Here is a 22,361-nt window from a genome sequence, read left to right as displayed (position 1 = left end):
TCATGGCTATGATTTATAACAGTGAAAGGATACAAAGCAAAATCACCGAGGGAAAAATTGCATGGGGTGATGTCCAGAAGAAATCGGGCTCCAGCTTCCTGGACTTCTCTTGCAGTTGAGTCACACAGGATGTGCTTACTTCCTTCAGCCAGTGGTGGCAGTGTTGTCTACCAGGGAAGCTCATTAGACTTAGCGCTGAAATTTTTCTTTTAGGGGCACGGCTGGGAAGGGTTGTTCACGTAGGCACCCTCTGCCTAGCACATGCTCAAATTCTAGACTCCCAGGAGGAAAGCATGTTCGGCATAAACCGTATTGTTTGCACAGTTTAGGCACAGTGAGCACCTCTTACCAGTTCTGGGAATAGAACCCTCCTGATATCTGAGTTCCCAGGCACCAGTCAAGGCCAACCAGCAAACTGCCCTTCCTAAGTATAGCAGCCAGGACTGCTTTGTTCATTCTTTTCCCGTACATAGATGTCTAGTTCTTTAAAAAGTGTTGCTAGGTTCTGTAAAGAAGAATAAATGCTATAGTAGGGAACCAGCAGGGACTTGAGTATCAGACCAACCTGGATTTGCATTATTTTTTATTTTTATTTTTTTTACAACTTTTTTGGAGTATAATTGCTTCACAATGGTGTGTTAGTTTCTGCTTTATAACAAAGTGAATCAGTTATACATATACATCTGTTCCCATATCCCTTCCTTCTTGCGTCTCCCTCCCTCCCAGGATTTGCATTATTGTAGACAAATTGCATCATTTTCTGAGCCTCAGTTTTTTTTTTTTTTTTTTGTGGTACGCGGGCCTCTCACTGCTGTGGCCTCTCCCGTTGTGGAGCACAGGCTCCAGACGCACAGGCTCAGTGACCATGGCTCACAGGCCCAGCTGCTCCACGGCATGTGGTATCTTCCCGGACCGGGGCACGAACCCGTGTCCCCTGCATCGGCAGGCGGACTCTCAACCACTGCGCCACCAGGGAAGCCCTGAGCCTCAGTTTTCTTAATATTGAGAGATATATTACAGAGTTTTAGGAGAATACAAAGTGATAACGTATAGAAAGCATGAAGCATAATGATTGTCCTGTGTGAAATAAGTGGCTATTAGCATTTTGTTTCAGCTCATCTGTACCAATCTGGATCCAATCAGGACAAAGAGACTATAAGTAATTTAGACAAGGATTTAACATAAAGAATTGTTTACTATAACAGCAGATTGAATTAATAAGGGATTGGCTTGTAAGAAGTAAAGAGAACTCTAAGGAATAAGCAGATGTAATACAATAGATATAAAATAATGTAATAATATGATTGATAGATGATAATATATCATTAGTATAAAGTTAATTTATAACAGCAACTATCCTTAGGGCTGAGATAAAGCACCCCCAAAATGAGCTGTCTCTTAAAAAAAAGATGGGGTATTTGGGGTGGAAGTGGTGAGTGTAACAAAGAGCTACTGTCTGTTTTCTTGGTGGGGAGGTGGGACGAATTACCCTATGTTTTATTTTATTCTATTGTAGTGTGAAAGTTTAGTCTACCAGTTACCCATTGCACCTTCTGTTGGGCCTGTGTTGTTAGATACTACCAGATTCATATCCCTTGTAAGCCCTCTTTTCTTTGTGTACCTTGAACCCTGTATGGTTTGGACGCGGAATGATGTCCTGTGGTTGCTAAGCAGTCTCTCTTCCTGACCCTATTTGTTGCTAGGATTTGTTTTTGTACGTAATAACATGGGAACTTAGGTACATCTTCAGTTCCTGTGGTGTTCCCTTCCATGTGCCTGTTCAAAAGTAGGCTTACTACTTGAAAAACAGTAACTTGGGCTGCAAAACAAGGTAATGAAATACCCTGGGAATTTGCTTTCGATTTTTTTTTTGATTTGATTTTTTTTTTCCCCTAGCCATTATGGTCTAAATCAATCTTTCCCTCCATTGCTAAATGTAAGGTAATGTGAAATTAATTTTCAGTTGGGAGTAAGTCAGTGAAAAATTTGGGCTTGTACCATTGCCCAACCTTTGTTTGTTAGAGGACAGATTCATTCTTTCCTTTGCTTCCTTTTACTTTCCTCTCCCCAAATTGCATGGTGGCAAGAATTTATTTTGTTCCATTCTCAGTATTTTTCTTCGCCTTCCATTTTGTGAAATGGATTTGATTTTGTTAGACACAAAAGAAAAACAATAGGGTGGGTTAAATTTTTTTTTCTAATTGCTTGGTGTAACTTCCTTGTGCATTTCCAGTTTTCTGCACCTGCTCCTAGACAGCCCTCATCATTGATGGAAGCCAGTAAGAAATACTCTTGTAATGAATCTCTGGACACTGAACACATGACCTGTTAAGTAGGTGAAACCAAGGGAGATGGCAGAGTGGTATCTTCCCTAGGCTCCTCAGTTAGTGTTTTATTGATATTGCTTAGGATTTATAGCTAGTATGTTATTTTTTAGAATTAATTATTTAATTTAATTTTTGGCTGTGTTGGATCTTCATTGCTGCACGCGGCCTTTCTCTCGTTGCAGTGAGTGGGAGCTACTCTTCGTTGCGGTGCGCGGGCTTCTCATTGCAGTGGCTTCTCATGTTGCGGAGCATGAGCTCTAGGCGCACGGGCTTCCGTAGTTGCTGCACGCGGGCTCAGTAGTTGTGGCTTGTGGGCTCTAGAGCGAAGGCTCAGTCGTTGTGGCTCATGGGCTTAGTTGCTCCATGGCATGTGGCATCTTCCCGGACCAGGGATCAAACCTATGTCCCCTGCAATGGCAGGCGGATTCTTATTTATTTTTTTATTTATTTTTTTATTTTTATTTTTTGCTTTATCACAAATTTAATCAGTTATATGTATACATATGTTCCCATATCCCCTCCCTTTTGCGTCTCCCTCCCACCCTCCCTATCCCACCCCTCCAGGCGGTCACAAAGCACCGAGCTGATCTCCCTGTGCTATGCGGCTGCTTCCCACTAGCTATCTACCTTACGTTTGGTAGTGTATATATGTCCATGCCGCTCTTTCACTTTGTCACAGCTTACCCTTCCCCCTCCCCATATCCTCAAGTCCATTCTCTAGTAGGTCTGTGTCTTTATTCCTGTCTTACCCCTATGTTCTTCATGACCTTTTTTTTTCTTAAATTCCATATATATGTGTCAGCATACAGTATTTGTCTTTCTCTTTCTGACTTACTTCACTCTGTATGACAGACTCTAGGTCCATCCACCTCATTACAAATAGTTCAATTTCATTTCTTTTTATGGCTGAGTAATATTCCATTGTATGTATGTGCCACATCTTCTTTACCCATTCATCCGATGATGGACACTTAGGTTGTTTCCATCTCCGGGCTATTGTAAATAGGGCTGCTATGAACATTTTGGTACATGTCTCTTTTTGAATTATGGTTTTCTCAGGGTATATGCCCAGTAGTGGGATTGCAGGGTCATATGGTAGTTCTATTTGTAGTTTTTTAAGGAACCTCCATACCGTTCTGGCAGGCGGATTCTTAACCACTGTGCCGCCAAGGAAGTCCTGCTAGTATGTTATATCACTGCCATATTTCTGTACCGAAAGCAGGGCTTTTTTGATTTTCAGTGTTGTTAAGTCCTCTTAGTACCTCTCTTTTAACTGTATTTTTTAAATGCTTAAGGAAGCAGTTCTTTTCTGTTGTACCTCCCAGGTGCAGTATTCTGGGTAATTTTCATTTGGAATGGGCCATTCCAAATATATCGGCCCATTATGTATATCTAAATAATCATTTAGAAATGATGTTGATGATTTTCAGAATGAAAAGTGGCCTTAAAATCCATTGTGTCTTTTCAGCATGCATCAATCCATCACAGTGTGGAGGTCTTGTCCTCCAATAAGAGATTAGAGGCTGTTACCCACTCAACTCTCCCCCCCACCCCCAAATCCCATACACACTTTTCCAAAAGATCTTCTGGAGTCCTGTCGTTCTTACAGGTGTCAGTTATGTTATCAATCACATTATTTTATAATTATTACGACTCACAGCTCCTCAAGGGCAGGGATACCAGCACTGTACTTGTCATAGAGCAGTTGTTCAATCCACTTTTACTGAATGAATGAAGATTCTTCTGCTTAAATGGATTTTTCAGACATAGGTGCAATGGGAGCTTCTAAGCAGCTAGTGAAGAATACAAATGTCAGGTAATATTTTTCTTCACTTCCTTCAGTGTCCGTTGTATGTGCACGATCCATCATAGTTACTGTATTTGCCAGTTACTTAAGGATCCTTCTGTTACTCTTTCACACATTCACTTACCAGAAGCTTCTAAACACATTTCATTGCTATCTCTGTAGTAAAATTCTTATGGTTGATATTTTATTTCTTATATATTCTTTTTATTTTTCAACAGCTTCTGTGCCTTGGCAGTCAGTTTCTAAGTCTTTCAGTCTTACTAGGTCAATAACTCTTGCTTATAGCAGTATAGCTGCCTTTCCTCTTTGGAGTTTAACACATCTGATTTCTGTCCCATCTGTTCCATTAGCTTGCCTTGTAATTCCATGTCTGCTTTAAATTTCAGTTATTTATGTATAACTGAGTCACTTTGCTGTACACCTGAAACTAATACAACATTGTTAATGAACTATACTCCAGTATGAAATAAAAAAATTTAAAAATAATAACCTTCAGTTATTATTTTTACACTGATTAAAAACTCAGATCTGCATGTTTTTAGATAATCATAGTAATCTCTACCAGGACCAGTACTGGTTTGTACTAGTTGTCATGAAGTAGCAGAAGTACTGGGTATAGAGTTAAAAAACCTAAGTCTGAAGGCAGCTCAGCCACTATCATTAGCTATTTGGCCTTGAGCAAATCATTTAATCTTTCTGAAATTCAGCTTTCTCATCTGTAAAATGAGCGTTATAAAACCTATTTTTCTGCATCGTGAGAACTAAATAAGATTATGTGAAGGTGTTTTGTACATTATAAAACACTGGTAGTAGTGACTTCTTTGGTTCTTTTTTATGCTCTAAGTAATGCATGAATTTTACATTTTGTAAATTCAAATAATTCAGATAAAGCATGCCCTCTCGACCTTCCACAGATCTTATTCTTCTCCCTAGAGGGAACCACTGTTAGAAGTTTGTTGTATATCCTTCTAGATCTTCTCTATGCATTTATTTACTTTTTTATATGCACGTAGAAATACCTCTTTTTATATTGTGATTTAAAGGAATAGCACACCGACTGTTTTGCTGTCATTTAATATGACTTGAGATAGTTCATTGAGATTTTACCTTTTAAAACACTTGCAGTTTAACAGAGGATGTTGAATAGTCAACAGTATCAACAATAGTTGATAACACTGTTTCCCTATTATTGAGGTGCTTTTTAGTTTTTCAGTGTTGCAGACAGCACTGCATTGAAAAATCTTTGCACATGCTTCTTTGAGCACAAGTTCAGGTGATTCTCTAGAGTAGATAAAGAGATCAGAGATATGAAATTATAAGTATTATGAGTATTTAATATTTTAATAATTATTGTCAAATTGCTTTCCAAAAGAGTAGTCCCAATATGCTTATTTCCTACTATTAGATGTGAAGATATCTATTTACTCTTCTTCCTGCCAATTTGTCATATTTTCATTTTCATTTTTGTCAGTCTATGGGTGGAAAGTGATACCTTAACTCTAAAAGAATGTTCACAGGCAGCAGTGGTTTGTGAGTATAACTGGAAACAATTTAAATATCTATTAACAGGAAAACAAGAGGGATAAATAAATGGTGACATAGTCATAAAATAGAATATTAAGCAGTAGTCAAAATTAGTGAAATACAGTGACATGCATAAGTGGAGATAAATCTCATAAAATGAGAAAAAAGGAAATTGCTCTACAATAGGATTCATTTCTATAAAATTCAAAAACATGCAAAGTTCATGCATTTTGAAGGGGCAGATATCTACGTGGTAAAATTATGAACGAAAGCAAACCTTTGTCGTTAAGTATAGTCCACTTTCAGAGGGGCGGTGCGTGTCTGAGTGCTGGAGAGTTCCAGGTAGCCTCGAGTGAGGGGGAAGAAAGGAGGACTAGTTTGCTAAGCAGGTGAAGGGGGAAGTCCATTTCCTCGGGCACATCTCTGTGTACCTGTTATATCTGTCTTTGCTGTTAAAGTTTTTGACAATACTTGCTTGTAGGAATGTACTTTTTTTTCCCTTACAAAAAGTTTTCTGCATTGTTGAACTCAAGAATATAGTACATGGGATAGTCTCTGGGAGTGACAAATCTTTGTTAGTGATGCTTTTGGGTGTTTTTGATGACTTTCTTTATCCTATAATTCCTTCCTCAGACAATCTTGAAATTTACTGTAAAGCAATAATATGGAATGATTATTAGAGAATTTGATAAAGCGGGAGGAACAGGGGCTTTGGAGTCCAACAGACCTGGGTTGAAAGTTTGACTTTTCCACCTATTATCTGTGCTTTATTATCTCCTTCTCTTTGCCACTTTCTCTTACTCCTCCCCTCCATCCTGAAACCATGCCTGCTCAGTATCTAGTGGTTATTATCATGTTTATCATCATCATTGTTATAATCTGTAGAGAATGATATTGACTCCAGAACAAACAAGGCACTTGGGGATTTCGGAAGGAGCCCTGTTCTTTTTGTTATGGTCTAAGCTGCATGTGTCTCCCCTGTAAAAATTTGTATGAAAATAGCCAGCCAACATTGCCTATTACTATTATTTTTAAATAACAGGTTTATTGACCTATAATTCACAGACCATAAATCTCACCCTTTTCAAGTGGTTTTAGTGTTTTGTGGTTTTAAGCAAAATCATAGAGTTGTGAGTCCATCATCACTAATTCCAGAACATTTTCATCACCAAAAGTAAAACCCAGTTCCCACTGGCAGTCGCTCCCTTTAGTCCCTGGAACTACTAATCTACTTTCTTTCTCCATGGATTTGCCCCTTCTGAATATCTCATATAAATGGAATCATATAATTTGTGGCCTATTGTCTCTGGCTTTTTTCACTTAGCATGATGTTTTTAAAATTCATCTTTGCTGTATCAGCACTTCATTCCTTTTATTGCCAAATAATATTCAGTTATAGATATACAATACTTTGCTTATCCACTTATCAATTGATGGACATTTGGATTATTTCAACTTTTTGGCTATTATGAAATAATTCTGCTATGAACATTTGTGTACAAGGCTTTGTGTGGATGTATGTTTCCAGTTTTCTTGGTTATACCTAGTGTGGAATTGCTGGGTCACATGGTAACTCTTTTTTAACATTTTAAGGGACTTCCAAACTATTTCCAAAGTGCCTGCACCATTTTATAGTCCCAACAGCAATGTATGAGATTCCAGTCTCTCCACGTTGTTGTTATACTTGTTCTTGTCTGACTTTTTGATTATAGCCATACTAGTGGGTGTGAAGTGTTATCTCATTGTGGTTTTGATTTGAATTTTCCTAATGACCAACAGTGTTGAGTATCTCTTTATGTGTTTTTTGGCCATTTGTATATCCTGTTTGGGGAACTTCCTGTTCGCAACTTTTGCCCACTTAAAAATTTGGGTTGTCTTTCTAAGAGTTATTTTATATTCTGACTACAAGTCCCTTATTGGACAAAGGATTTGCAAATATTTTCTCCCATTCTGTTAGTTGTCTTCTCACTTACTTGATGGTGTCTTTTCCTCCCCAGCTTTATTGAGACATAATTGGCATTAACATTGTGTAACATTGTGTAAGTTTAATGTGTACAACTTGTTGGTTTGATACACTTATATGTTGCAAAGTGGTTACCACCATAGCTGTAACTAACACCTGCATCATGTCACATAATTACCATTTATTTTTTGTGGTGAGAACATTTACAATCTACTCTCTTAGCAACTTTCAAGTATATCATTCAGTATTGTTAACTATAATCACTCTGTGTACATTAGATCCCCAAATTGATGGTGTCCTTTGAAGCACAGAAGTTTTAAATTTTGATGAAGTCCACTTACCTATTTTTCGTCATTTGTGTCTTTGTAGTCATATTGAAGAAGCCATTGCCTAACCAAAGGTCATGAAGGTTTAATCCTTTGTTTTCTTCTAAGAGTTTTATGATTTTAGGTCTGTGATCTGTCTTGCGTTAATTTTGTATATGGTGTAAGATAGAGTTCCAACTTTATTCTTTGACGTGGGATATCCAGTTGTCCCAGCACCATTTGTTGAAAAGGCTATTCTTTCTAACATTGCTTTTCTTGGCACCCTTTTTAAAACTCAGTTGATTGTAACTGCACGGGTTTATTTCTGGACTCTCAGTTGTACTTCATTGGTCTCTACGTCTGTTCTTAGGCAGTATTACACTGTCTTGATTACTGTAGCTTTGTAATGTGAGTCCTTCAACTTTGTTCTTTCTCAGGATCATTTTGGCACCTATAATTTTTAAAGGCAGTTATCTTTGGTGTACCCTCTTTAGGGAGACTTAACTTATAAATGTCCAAAATAGAGATTTAGGAAAAAAAAGGAGAACTTGGGTTGTCTATGATTGAGTCAGCAACTGAATGCCTAATAATTTCTGGTTATCAAACCTCATTTATTTATTTACACATTCTTCTGAATGTCCACCATGTGTTAGACACTGTGCTAGGTTGTGGGGAAGCCATGATGAGCAAGACATGGGGTCTGTGCAGGGAGCTTAAGCTGACACCTGGCTTTCATGTTTTTGAAAGGAGTGTGGACTTTCGATGATCAACAAAGATATGAATATAATCCAAGCAGATGTACCATCAGGTGGCAGGTTTACTCTCGTCATAAATGAAGATCCTATCAATGAAAATTCTTCTTAACTTACTGTTTTGCTAGTAGGAATGGAATAAGAGGATGCATATCTTTCAGATAGCTGTGTTGAGCACCTTGGAAAAACTATGAAAGCACTACATTCTCATTTACACCTTTGTGTGCACATGTATCTCCTCCCATTTAAAAGTTCCCTTGAAGGCAAGGGGCTTGTTTTACTGACTTACTCTGTCAGTCATCTAAACAGTACTTTGAAAATATTAGGTATTCAATATATGTTGACTGAATAATTGAATGAGTCAAGTAAGCCATAAGTGAGTCCTCGTATTGTATAACATTGTATTAAATTAGGGTTTGCATAGCTTTTATTCGCTATCATTCTTGCCCTCAAGGATCTTTTTTTTTTTTTTTTGCGGTACACGGGCCTCTCACTGTTGTGGCCTCTCCCGTTGCGGAACACAGGCTCTGGACGCGCAGGCTCGGCGGCCATGGCTCACAGGCCCAGCCGCTCTGCGGCATGTGGGATCCTCCCAGACCGGGGCACGAACCCGTGTCCCCTGCATCGGCAGGCGGACCCCCAACCACTGTGCCACCAGGGAAGCCCCAAGGATCTTGATTTAATGGTTAACGTGAGGATGAGACACTCAGTATGAAACACCTTTACAAAAAGAAGGTGTATTAAATTATAAATAATATGAAAAGTAAATTGTACAAATAACCCAGTAAATTTTTTTTTTTTTTTTTTTTCGGTACGTGGGCCTCTCACTGTTGTGGCCTCTCCCACTGCGGAGCACAGGCTCCGGACTCGCAGCCTCAGCGGCCATGGCCCGCAGGCCCAGCCGCTCCGCGGCATGTGGGATCTTCCTGGACCGGGGCACGAACACATGTCCCCTGCATCGGCAGGCAGACTCTCAACCACTGCACCACCAGGGAAACCCCAACCCAGTAAATCTTAACTTATTACACATATTAGGAGTCACTTGAGTTCATAGAATGATGTAGGATGGTAGAGGAAGTCCGGAACAGAGGTAGACTTTCATCTAGGTTTAAAAGAACTGAAGGAAAGCAGATTGATAGAGGGGAGGGACTAAAACTTTTCCAGGTCAAGAGACAGTTCTCAGTAGGGGTGGCACTGTCTCCTTCCTAACAAGGGGACTTTTGGAAACGTGTGGAAGTTTTTGGTTGTCCTAGTGTTCAGGACACTGAAAGCCTACTGGCTTTTAGAAGTTAAGGGCCGGGCATACTAGAGTTCCACGGTGTGAAGTTAGGAATTGGTCTGTCCCAAATCCCAGTAGCGCTCTGTTTGAGATACACGGAGAAGGAAACAGATTTAGCTGTACAAGGAGGAACATGGTGTTTATGAATAGTGCTCCAAAGCAGATACTGTTTTTTATTTGTTTTTGTTTTTTTGATATACGTGCTAAACTGAGAGATGTATATAGTTAGGTAGAACACCTTAGGAACTGGTGCAGAAATTTATGTTTGATCATTTTGGATGATTTTGATGATTCTCAACACTTTCTTTTGTCTTACGGTTTTCTTTTCTTTCCTTTGTCTTAGAACGAGCCTCTGACCCCAGGTTATCATGGATTCCCAGCACGGGACAGCCAGGTTGGTATAAGCTGTTTATAACTCAGATAATGTGTGTGTGTGTGTGTGTGTGTGTGTGTGTGTATTTTATCTAAGGAAGCTATGATAGAGAGCATTTCCTGAAATTATTTATTTTGGAGAGTGATATGGTTAATTTCAGCAATGAATTTACATTTAGAGATATAATAAAATATATTTCTTAACCCTAAAAATATTGTAATCACATTATTGAAATTGTGGATATTATAGGGGGAAAGTCACTCAGGTACAGTCGTAATTGCTTTTGTTTTTTGTTCTCCAGGCTGTATGATAATTTTTTAACCTGGTTTTCTTGATGTCTCATAATTCTAAATGTTGGACTTGTCTCTTTATTCCCAGCCACTTAGCCCCTGCCTGCACAGATTTTTTGAGTCCCTGCAATAATCTGCAAAAAGAAAATTCCATTCTCCTCCCTGGGGGAATTCAGCCTTATGGTTTTAATCAGGGAAGGCTTTCTTGAGAGAGGGTAGTTTCTGCTGCCTTTCTTTGTTAGATAGGGAGGATGATTAGAAAAAGCCCAGGCTTTATTGTGGGTTAGAGCAAAACTGTTTCCTGCCAGGACACCCTCAGTATGGTTTAGGTGAGTGTGTAAAATGCTTTCCCTACCCTTTTGCCATTTGGAGCAGGTGAGGCTGACACAGAGTTAGGGTAGAACAGGTTAGGCTGCCTCAGAGAAATGGTGTGGCTTAAGACACCTAGCCTCTTTGCTATTTGGGGATATTGATCTTCTTCAGGAGATTTAAAATGGTAGCTCCTAGAAACATCTCTCAATTTCTAGCCATCATTTATATCTTTGAATGTCTATCCACCATTCCTTATAGGGTTGTCCGAAAAAAGCCACCATTATTAGGCTTGTCCAAGGGATATGTCATCAGAGTGCTAAACCAAAGGGTTGACATAGCTCCCCTTTCCAGAACTTAATTAAATCTCATCAAAACCCTGAAGCTGATCTTAAAAAACCAGGATGGCCCCATAATCAATAGTCACCTATTTGAGGGTCTTCCAGATTGAGAGTATTTGCCCAGTTCTGGTACTTTTGGTGTTGTGTTGGCATCAGACTGGTCCCAGGTAGGGTATGGAGAAAAGGGGGGAGAGAAAATGCTGCTCATCTCTGTGTTCATCTCCCAGTGGGATCATCATTGTCGGAATTGAAGATTGTCCTATGGAAGCTCTTGGTGAAAGATACAGTCATTTACCCCAAACCTAAAGACAATGTAGAGGGTCTTTCTTTTATTTCTTTCTGCTTTGGATCTGCCCTAGATAGAGCTTCTGTAAGCTGTGAAATTTATGTCCTTTGATAGTATTTCTATATCCTGGCCATGTATCAGAAAAAATACTGTTGCCTGGAGATCTAGCCCCCAACAATTCTGATTGAGTGAGTCTAAGACTGGGCTTAGCCATTCATGTATTTAGAAATTCCTACAGGTGATTTGTGTAGCCAAGGTCAAAAACTATAATGCTATGGGCTGCTTTAAAACAAGTGATATTTTCTATTTCATCGTGTACTTTCTACCAAGGACCCTTAAAACATAAGGGATCATGGTCAGTCTCTGAATCTAGTTTTGTATACTCATGCAAATATTTACTTATAAAATGTTGCTTATTTTGTATACAGGCTTATTTTAGATATAGGAAGGTAAAACGAATCAAAGTTAAGTATGGGAATAGACTTAATGAGTTTAAAAGAATCTGAAAAAGTACTGTATAATGCTGTGTTCTTCCTCTGGGGATTACAGATCAATAAGGAATTAAGCAAAAGGAATTAAGAGGAATTTGTTAAAGCACAAAAAGTAGTCTCTGCTTGGAACTACTGTATTTTTCCTTTCTTTTGTAGCCAGACCCACTTCTGTAGCCTTACTGTTACACATTACTCATACTGTCTCTGCTGTAGGCCTATGCAGACCCTTCTGCTGTGCTTTATAGCTGCTTAATTTACATAGAGGCACATTCTGATGGTAACAGGTTTATTTTAGTTTATTTTCTTGGGCTTTATTTTGTTTTTCTGTCTGGATCTTTGAATTAGAGACCTTAGCATAGTGCACACAGGCGGATATTGACTAGCTGCTTGTTGCATTTGATGAATACAGCATCCAGGTGAGTCCTGCTAATTAACGTGCCTAACCTCGTGAACTCTCACTTCATGCTCTGAGATTTGGGAGGCATTTATCGGTGTGAAACACTGGTCACTGAGCAGCCCGAGTTGGGCAGAAACTGAACTTGTGATCTTTACATCTTCCCAGAGTGGTTTGGCTCAGCAAATCCAGGAACCAGAGAGTGGGGTGAAGGTGAATTTTAGTTGTGTGAATCTTTATTTGCTTTTCCTTATTCTTTTATGTTTCTTTTCTAAATAGATAGGAACCATCCCCAGACAGGATTTCTATCAGCATCTAATGGTGATTTTAAAAGAGATAAAAATGGTAATCTTTTGACCACTGCAGAGAGCTTTCATCAAATATTTTCTCATCTCATCCTCACCACCACCTCTTGAATGGATAAGGCAGGTATTTCCTTTGGAAGGATAAGGAAACAGTCACACAGAGATTAAAGTGACTTATCCAAGGTAACAATACAGGTTAGCAGCTGAATAAGCACTGAAATTTGTCCTCTATTTGTTGAGGGTCCTCTATACTGGGGACTCTTGACTCACAAAGGGAAAATGGGGTCATGTGCAGTATGCCTGCTCACTTACTCTACTTATTTATCATTTGGGGGCTTCATAGATCCCTTGACATTGAACTTAAGAATCTAGGAGTCCATAACCCTGGTTAAGAATTACAACAGCAAAGTTCCTTAGCACTAAGTGGGCCAGTATTTCACTGTTACAGTGGCCCTTTTCACCCTGTTACATACACCCCTGGTAACACATTTGAATTAAAAACCTGTGAAGGGGGCTTCCCTAGTGGCGCAGTGGTTAAGAATCCGCCTGCCAATTCAGGGGACATGGGTTCAAGCCTTGGTCCGGGAAGATTCCACATGCCGCGGAGCAACTAAGCCTGTGCGCCACAACTACTGAGCCTGTGCTCTAGAGCCTGCGAGCTACAGCTACTGAGCCCACGTGCCACAACTACTGAAGCCCACACACCTAGAGCCTGTGCTCTGCAACAAGAGAAGCCACTGCAATGAGAAGCCTGCGCACCGCAATGAAGAGTAGACCCCACTTGCCGCAACTAGAAGAAAGCCTGTGCGCAGCAACGAAGACCCAACACAGCCAAAAATAAATCAATAAAATAAAGGAAATAAAAGATTAAAAAAAAAACCTGCGAAGGAAAGGAGGGGGAAAAGAAACCACCTGTCACCTTGTAGAGGTTTTGCTTTTTTATGCAAGGTCACCTCACCTCAGCCTTCTTTCCTAGTTAACAGGCTTTATGGGATGGCAATCCATTGCTTTTATAAAACACTCCAAGCACGTCACTGTGCTTGCTAATGTGGTCTCTCCGTGCAGGTGGAGGAGACAAACATTGTTCCAGATTAGCAGAAGTGCAAACCAGCTCAGAAAGGCTGAATGCTTTATCTAAGGCCATGCAGGATTTTAGGTTGATGACACAATGTAGTGGTTTAGATTCCTAGCTGACCATCTCTTTGTGATTTACGTGTATGTGCACATGCTTATGATAGAGTTCCCAAGTGTTGATTAAGGTTGGAATAGTTTGTGGCTTTGTAGTGTTCTCTAAATGAGAGAATATTTGTGTGCATTAGCTCCAGAGTTTTTATTCAGGAGGGACCTGGGAGCAGCAATCTGATTAGAAGGGGCCTTAGTTCTGCATAGCGAACTTACTGTTTATGCTCATATTGTTCGTTTATTTGGAATGGCTTTCAGGGGCCTCCTGGAAGGTACAGTGGGAGTCCTAAGGCTAGCCCCTTGTCTGTCACCTCTTGGTGCCACAACTTATGTCTGCTGTAATTAAGGTGACTGTGCAGTTTATCATTCAAGTTGGGGCACTTTTGAGAGAGAAAAGGGATGCTAATGTGGAAACAGTCCCAGGCAAACCTTGATGAATGGGATGTATGGTTATCCTAGCTATGAGTAAAGAAATACAGTGAGTGTTCCCTTAACTGGAGTGATCAGGTTTGGGATTATGGCATGGTGCATTTCCTACACTTGACCTGTGGACATGAAGCGTTGCCATTCACACTGGAGATGAGAGCACAGACTCTTGGTTGGGTTCAGGTGTTGCATCAGCTATGGAACCAGGAATGTTAGTAAATTATGAAAACTAATGTTGGTCAGGAATTTTGCAGCTCACAGTGTATGCTTCCATGTATCAGTATATTCAGTTTTGATCTTCACAATAGGTCTTCTAGGAAGGTCAGGCTTTATTATCCCTATTTGGTAGCTAAGAAAACCAAACCAGAGGTTTTTAAATGAATTTCCCCATGTCACAGAGTTAGTGGCACAGTTAGACTTGAGTCCTGGATTCTCAGCCTCCATGCCTTGTATTTCCCTCTTGTGTTCTTCTGTCAGTGTTCTCTCCTCTTTGAATGGGGATGTTCTCTTCCTCGTGTGGCAAGATAAGATACTACGGAATCTTTGGAGAATGTAACAGCTTGGAAAGTCTTCACATGAACTAGAGGTCCCTCGCATAACTTATTTCTATCAAGTTTACTTCCTATTTTGTTTGTTAAAAAAGCTTATGGTTTACAGTTTATCTTTTTGTATTTTATTAATTTACTTATTTTGCTTACCAGCAGCACTGTGGACTATGATTATGATTTGCTATTTAGATTAGAGAACACTACTTTCCTGGGAGTGTCAAGAAAAACATGCCCATGAGGAATGAAATAAACCTTCCTTTTATAATTTTGCATCCTTAATGTAAAGAAGATTAATGTCATAATATTAGACTCTGATTTTTTAAATGCTAGTCAGTGGCTCCTTAAAAAGTCTTTTCCTTCACTTTTCTAAAAGTATGTTGAAAACTATTATATAGACATGCTCAAGTGATTCCCCCAAAATGGAAATATCAGAGGAGATGTTTAAGTTGACAGATGTGACTTGGATAATTAGGGATTTAAATTTGGAGTAGAAGCCTTACTTTTAATTTAGAGTATAGATTTTAAATGACCTAAGAGATTTTTTTCCCCAAAGTATTTTCTTTCTTCTTGAGAATTTTAAATTTCCCTTTTTCTAATGAATATCTTTGTTATCCCTGGAATGGACTTTATTTTTGTCCAGTTTTCTGCAAATAAACTTTCAGGGCTTTTACTTATTTTGATTGGGAGCCATGGGCAATAGCAAATGCATTTTCTGTCATACTCATTTGGTTTGGTGGCAAAGAAATGATGGCTACTTTTCTTTCCTTTGGGAGATTTGGAATGGAGGACATAGTGAGGGCGTCCAAGTTCTAGCTCAGTGATTTCAAGCTTAAAAAACAGATGGCGGGCTTCCCTGGTGGCGCAGTGGTTGCGAGTCCACCTGCCGATGCAAGGGACACGGGTTCGTGCCCCGGTCCGGGAAGATCCCACATGCCGCGGAGCGGCTGGGCCCGTGAGCCATGGCCGCTGAGCCTGCACGTCCGGAGCCTGTGCTCCGCAACGGGAGAGGCCATAGAGGCCCGCGTACTGCCAAAAAAAAAAAAAAAAAAATGTGGCAACCTCTAGTAAGTAATACCTTTTGCATTATGACCCAGTACACACACACACACACACACACACACACACACACAACTGTAACTTAGAGTTAAATGAGTCTTACCAAATAATACTTACCCTTACTATGTTCTAAGCACTGTGATATTTTCCATTCTCTCCCATTCCATTAAAAAAAAACCTGTTGATTATGACCAACAATTAATTGACCAAAATTGATTTTCTGAACCCACTAATGGATTGCAGACTTAGTTTTGAAAAACAAAATTATAATAATTGTCATCCTTAAAAATGCCACCTTAGGGCTTCCCTGGTGGCGCAGTGGTTGAGAGTCCGCCTGCCGATGCAGGGGAAACGGGTTCGTGCCCCGGTCTGGGAAGATCCCACATGCCGCGGAGCGGCTGGGCCCGTGAGCCATGGCCGCTGGGCCTGTGCGTCCGGAGCCTGTGCGTCCGGAGCCTGTGCTCCGCAACGGGAGAGGCCACAACAGTGAGAGGCCCACATACCACAAAAAAAAAAAAAAAAAAAAAAAAAAAAAAAAAAATGCCACCTTAAAGAAAACCCATACATAGCCTTTAGTCATCACTTCACCATTCCCCCGCCCCCAGCCCTGAGCAACCTCTAATCTACTTTCCAGCTCTGTGGATTTGCCTATTCTGGACATTTCATAAAAACAGAATCATACAATATCTGGTCTTTTGTGACTGGCTTTTTTCACTTGGCATAATGTTTTCAAGGTTCATCCCTGCTGTAGCATGTGTCAGTACTTTATTTCTTTTTTTGGTGGACCATAGCCCATTGTATGGATTTAGAAGTATTTCTGTGTGCACTTACTGTCTCCCTCTGTAATTCATCTCCTCCCCTGTCTTACCACCAGCTTCAGCCTCACTGGGCGTTCTTTCCATTTTTGAACTCGTTGAGCTTGATCTCAGTTTCAGGTCTGTGGAATCGCTGTCTTCTCTACCTTAGATCTGCAGTGCTCTTGACCCAGATCTTTACCTTCTCATTCAGGTCACAGGGCCAAAGTTTACTCCTCAGAGAAGCTTCCCTGACCACACCAGTCTTAAAGTTATCCACATACATACCTTGACCATTCAGTCTTATCTTCAGCGCTCTCATCATTATCTGAAATTATCTAGTGTGTGTGCTTTATTGTCTGTCTCTCCCACTAAAATATAAGTTCTCTGTAAGCTGTGACTTTGCTTAGAGCAGAGCCTGGCATGTAGTAGGAGGTCAAGAAGTATTTGTTGGATGAATAAATGAAAATTATTCTCAGTTGAGTGTGAAGCTTTTAAAAGGTTTTAAGCAGGGAGCGACATGACCTATTGTACATTTTTTAAAACAACGGTCGTGGTTGCTGTAAAGAAGGAATTTTAGATCTGCCCTCCCTCCCCCCTACAAAAGGCAACCTTAGAACTGTCTAGGCAACAGCTTTATCATTTGCTGTGTTTAATATCAGTTCCAGCTAGTACTTAATTGTTGAATGAGAAATTTTATCCCACTGCCCTCTCCCAGTTGCAGACTGGATTAAAATAATAGGTTCAGAAGTAAAATGTTTCATACCTCTCTTATATCTTACAATCCATAGTAATTTTTTTTACTGGCCCTTTTTTTAACTGAAAATGCTTCTGCTTTGCTTTTAAATTACAAAAAGTGTGAAATCGCTTTCTTTTCTTCCTACTAGGTTATCTAGAACCCCACTTTCAGCCTTAATGCAAGATTTATTCACATGGTTGCGTCTCTTCAGTATCTGACATCGGGTCACCCATCAGTGGTTCAGGTCCTTCTGTGGTGTTGCCTTACACCCTCTAGTGGATGAAGGGCTAGTAGATGCTGCAGCATCAGCACTTTTCTCAAACCATTAATCAGCTTCAGACTTAGTGTTGCATTTTAGATCATTCCATCCTGTAGATAGTTCAGAAGCTTTTCCCTCCTAGGAAAGACCATTTTATTTATTTTGCTGCTTACAGCCATGTACCTAAATAACATGCTTATTCTGTTATTTCTTGATTTATCAATTTGAGACTCTACCCTTTGGCTTCCTACTGTTAAGAGATGAGAAGGAAGGAGTGTCTATAAAATTGCTAATTTCTCATTGATTTAACCAAAAAATGGTTAAATCAATGTTCGTTACTGATTTATGTTTACATAATATCTACATTATTATGACTGAATATAGAGGAACCATAATATTATGATTACATTCCCTTATATACTTTTTTGTTTCCCCTGGAGTTATTTAAATATATGCATACATATATATAGAAAAAATATATATTTAATAATTACTTTTTAAAAAGCACTATTGAGATATAATATCCATGCCATAAAGTTCACTCAGTGTAAGAGTACTTATTCAGGGATCTTATTAAATTTATAGAGTTGTGTCACCATCACCACAGTCCAGTTTTAGAACATTTTTGTCATCCCCCTAAATTCTCTTGAATTCTGTTGCAGTCAGTCCTTACACCCACCCCAGCCCCAGACAACCACTGATCTGCTTTCTGACTCTATAAAATTATCTTTTCTGGACATTTCATGTAAATAGAATCATATAATATGTATGTAGTGTTTTGTGTATGATTTCTTTCATTTTTCATAATGTTTTTGAGGTTCATCCATGTTGTAGTATGTATCACCATATCATTACTTTTAATTGCTGAATAGTATTCTATTGCGTGGATGTACCACATTTTGTTAATCCATTTACCAGTTGATAGATATTTGTATTATTTCCAGTTTGGCTATTATGAGTAATGCTGTTACGAGCACTCACAAGTCTTTGTATGGATATATGTTTTCATTTCTCTTGGGTAGATTTCTAGGAGCAGAATTGCTGGGTTTTATGGTAAATTTATGCTTAACTTTTTTTGGGGGGGGTCGCTGAACAGTTGTAATGGAAGTTATTTTTGAAAACTACTCAAGTAAACCATTATCTTTCTATTGCAAATCAAAATAATACCTAGAAAATTAAAGGATTAAATCCAGTTTGAAAGGAAAATAAACTATAGGTAAATATTTGACTAAACCTTATAAAAATTTCAGTGTAGAAATGTGATAGAAGAAATTATAAAAAGTATTATGCTTAACTTTTTAAGAAACTGCCAAACTGTTTTCCATAGTGGCTTGGTTTTATCCACCTCTTTGATTATACTGAGTATATATATTGGTATTTCATTGTGGTTTTAACTTGCATTTCCCTAATGGTTAACAACGTGGAGTACCTTTTCATGTGCTTATTAGCTAGTCATATGTCTTCTTTGTTGAGATGTTTGTTCAAGTCTTTTGCCCACTTTTTATTTGGTTTTATTTAGTTACACAAATATTTGGTTCGTTTGTCCTCTTATTATTGAATTGTAAGAGGTCTTTATATATTCTGGATACAAGTTCTTTGTCATATTTACAATTTGCAAATATTTTTTCTCAGTTATGCAATTTTGTAAGACATATCTTCCTTCCCCCAATAAAACAAAACAAAACTGTGTTTTCATCCTTACGTGCTAAGTTTGGATAAACTCTGCATAACTATCATATGAAACAGACTGTGAAAACAGGCATTTGATTATCTCTTTTCAGACCTGGTGATTGCTCCAAGGAAGATTGGCAGGTTTATAGTGGCTTTGTGTTTGGCTGACACAGCCTTTTCCACATCCTTAGTGGCAGGCATGTTTGGGCAAGAAAACCCTTAAGGTAGTGAAGGGAAATTATGCTGCTTTCTGTGTGTCCTAAGGGATGTGATATGGTAAGGGATCAGCCAGGTTCATTGGCTTTCATGGAAATTCCTCTGTAGGTGTGCGCGTGCATGCGCACACGCACACACACACGCACACACACACATGCACACGCACACACACACACACACACCCGACTTTTGGTTTAAATATCAGCTCTGCCATTGCAGGCTATATGACTTTGGGAAGTTTTTCCTTCAGCCTTCTCTATGCCTCAATTTCTATAAAATAGGAATAGTATCTACTCTGAAAGGTTGTTGTAGGATTAGAGATAACATGTAAATTTCTTGGCATGTATTAGGGTCAGTAAATCATTTTTCTTGTTTATTTTATCAGAAAGAGGCCTTAGGGAAGCTTTATAAGGAAATGATTAGTTCTCACAGTCTCTGATTTAAGTCTACTTTCTCATTTTCTTTTTTTTTAAAATTTATTTATTTTATTTATTTATTTTTGGCTTCATTGGGTGTTGCTGCGCGTGGGCTTTCTCTAGTTGTGGCGAGCAGGGGCTACTCTTCCTTGCGGTGTGTGGGCTTCTCATTGTGGTGGCTTCTCTTGTTGTAGAGCACGGGCTCTAGGTGCGCAGGCTTCAGTAGTTGTGGCACACGGGCTGAGTAGTTGTGGCTCGTGAGCTCTAGAGCGCAGGCTCAGTAGTTGTGGCGCACGGGCTTAGTCGCTCCGCAGCATGTGGGATCTTCCCAGACCAGGGCTCAAACCCGTGTCCCCTGCATTGGCGGGTGGATTCTTAACCACTGCGCCACCAGGGAAGCCCCTCATTTTCTTTTTGATTCTTAGTTATTCACCATGTGAAATGAGTTATATGTATAGATTTGAAATTTCTAGCGAAGGAACATAGTTTTGCCATATTTCCAAGAAAAATATGTCTCTGTGAGGGAAATGACATCTGTGTAAGTTTATTTACCTAATTCATTATGGGTCTTGGCAGCATAAATATAAAGAGGGAGTTATTTTTGAGACTTCTATGACTTGAACAGAATCTGGTTCAAACTGAACCAGACACTCAAGGCTCTCTGCAACCATCTTGTTCACTATCACCCTACCCACATGTTTCTTCTGCTGTGTGTGTCTCCTCATAGTCCTTCAGCTACCTCTGCTGGATAGTGATTTCTTCCTAGTGCCTTGTGCTTGAAATGTTCCTCCTTTTTCCAGCAGAGTCCTAAATATCCTTCAAGATCCCTGGCCACAGCTTACCCTGTTTTATGAAATCTTTCCTAATTGCCTTTAATCATTTGAACTCATTTAACACATCTACATGAACATTTCCATAAGGTTCAGATCAAGGGAGTTGGGGAAGTATTATGAAGATTGTGAGCAAATTATTTAACTTCTCTAAGGCTCAGTTTTCTCATCTGTGAAAGTGAGGCTGATAGTGCCTACTTCTGTAAGGTGGTTGTGAGGATTAAATTTTTAAAAACTTCCTAGGTCAGCAGTGTCTTATTGGTTGATATTGTTTACTAACCTCTACCTTTAACTTCCTATGAAGTTTAGAAAAGCTCTTCTCGTCTCTGGGCCCAACTTTCTTCTTTTTCCTTTAAGGGCTCTTCTGCCTATGTTGGTTTGATTTTGTGGTTCTTGGGAGTGTCATGCTTCATTGTGGAAGCTGTGGGAGCTTTTATCACTTAACGTCCCACCTCTGAATCTGCAGGGTTGCTGTGGCTCTGTGGATAGCTGAGTGACTTGAGTCAGAAGAATGGACAGTGTGGCTGTCTTTCCTCTTCTTCCCTCTTCAGTACCTAGTTTCTTGGCACATCCTGTCTTTTATGCCAGACTTCTTCCCCCAGCTTTGCCTCTTTTTGCTCAGTTTGGGGTTGCTGTGATTTTAGGCTGTTAGAACAGTTTGTAGTCCACTATTGACCCAATTACTTATTAAGTATTTTGTAAATGGTTGGATCATAACTTCACTGCTTCACTTTCTAGTAGATTGACCTAATTCTATGTATACAGGCTGTTGATTTGTATTGTAATGAGAGCTCTAATGTGCCCATCAAAAAGAATTATATGACTAAAGATTATTAATCACTGGGACTGTTTATAAAAGGAAAATTAGAGAATTTCCTTTATTAGCAATTTTCAAAATTAGGAAATTCACCTGTCTAGAATTACTTAGGGCGGCCAAGTAGTTAGTAGGATCTCCTTGCTCTGGTGGTTAGTACCACCAAGCAACAGATAGTCTTCCCACAACCAGACCTAGCTACCATTTGGTGAGTTACTTTAAGAAGCTTGATAGTCTCCTCAACCCATTGTTCTTTAACAGACAGCCATGGCAGTGATTTAGAATGAAACCAACTAGCCAAGTAGAAGATAAGGCAAAAGGCTTTGTAGTTGGTGGACAATATAGTTGTGCGTTTCAGTTATAGATCAAATATTTTTATTTTTTTAGTAACATTAGCTGTATACCATTATACTGAGTTGATTTAAGGTTGACTTAGAGAGGCAGGGGAATACAACAGATGACTTACAGTCTTATGTTAGAAACTTCGGTGCCACCAGAAAATAATTTCAGCAAGTTCTGTATAGTCACGCATTTAAAGGCACGACTCTGATTTCACTGGGTCTCAGACTCTGCTTAGCTTCTGTCTGCTGAAGACACTTTAGTGGTTACTCCAGGCCTTCCGTGATCTGGCACCAGTCTTTTTCCTTTTGAATCGTGTAAGGTA

At 39.4% G+C, this 22,361-nt stretch overlaps 1 protein-coding gene across 23 annotated transcripts in view; it reads left to right on the top strand.

Annotated features, from left to right (window-relative positions):
- The window catches only part of RBFOX2 (RNA binding fox-1 homolog 2), a gene marked incomplete at its 5' end in the record, with an annotated part of 259,263 nt that overhangs the window by 68,270 nt on the left and 168,632 nt on the right, over nt 1-22,361 (top strand). For all 23 annotated transcript variants that reach the window (XM_079715800.1, XM_079715779.1, XM_079715798.1 and 20 more), the window contains one exon: nt 10,301-10,351. In XM_079715800.1, coding sequence (XP_079571926.1) covers nt 10,301-10,351 — 51 coding nt within the window. The remainder of the gene's footprint in view (nt 1-10,300; nt 10,352-22,361) is intronic.

Source organism: Hyperoodon ampullatus (genome assembly GCF_949752795.1).
Source record: "Hyperoodon ampullatus genome assembly, chromosome: 11".
In the NCBI taxonomy this organism is placed as follows: domain Eukaryota; kingdom Metazoa; phylum Chordata; class Mammalia; order Artiodactyla; family Ziphiidae; genus Hyperoodon; species Hyperoodon ampullatus.
This window is presented reverse-complemented; position numbering and strand designations above follow the sequence as displayed.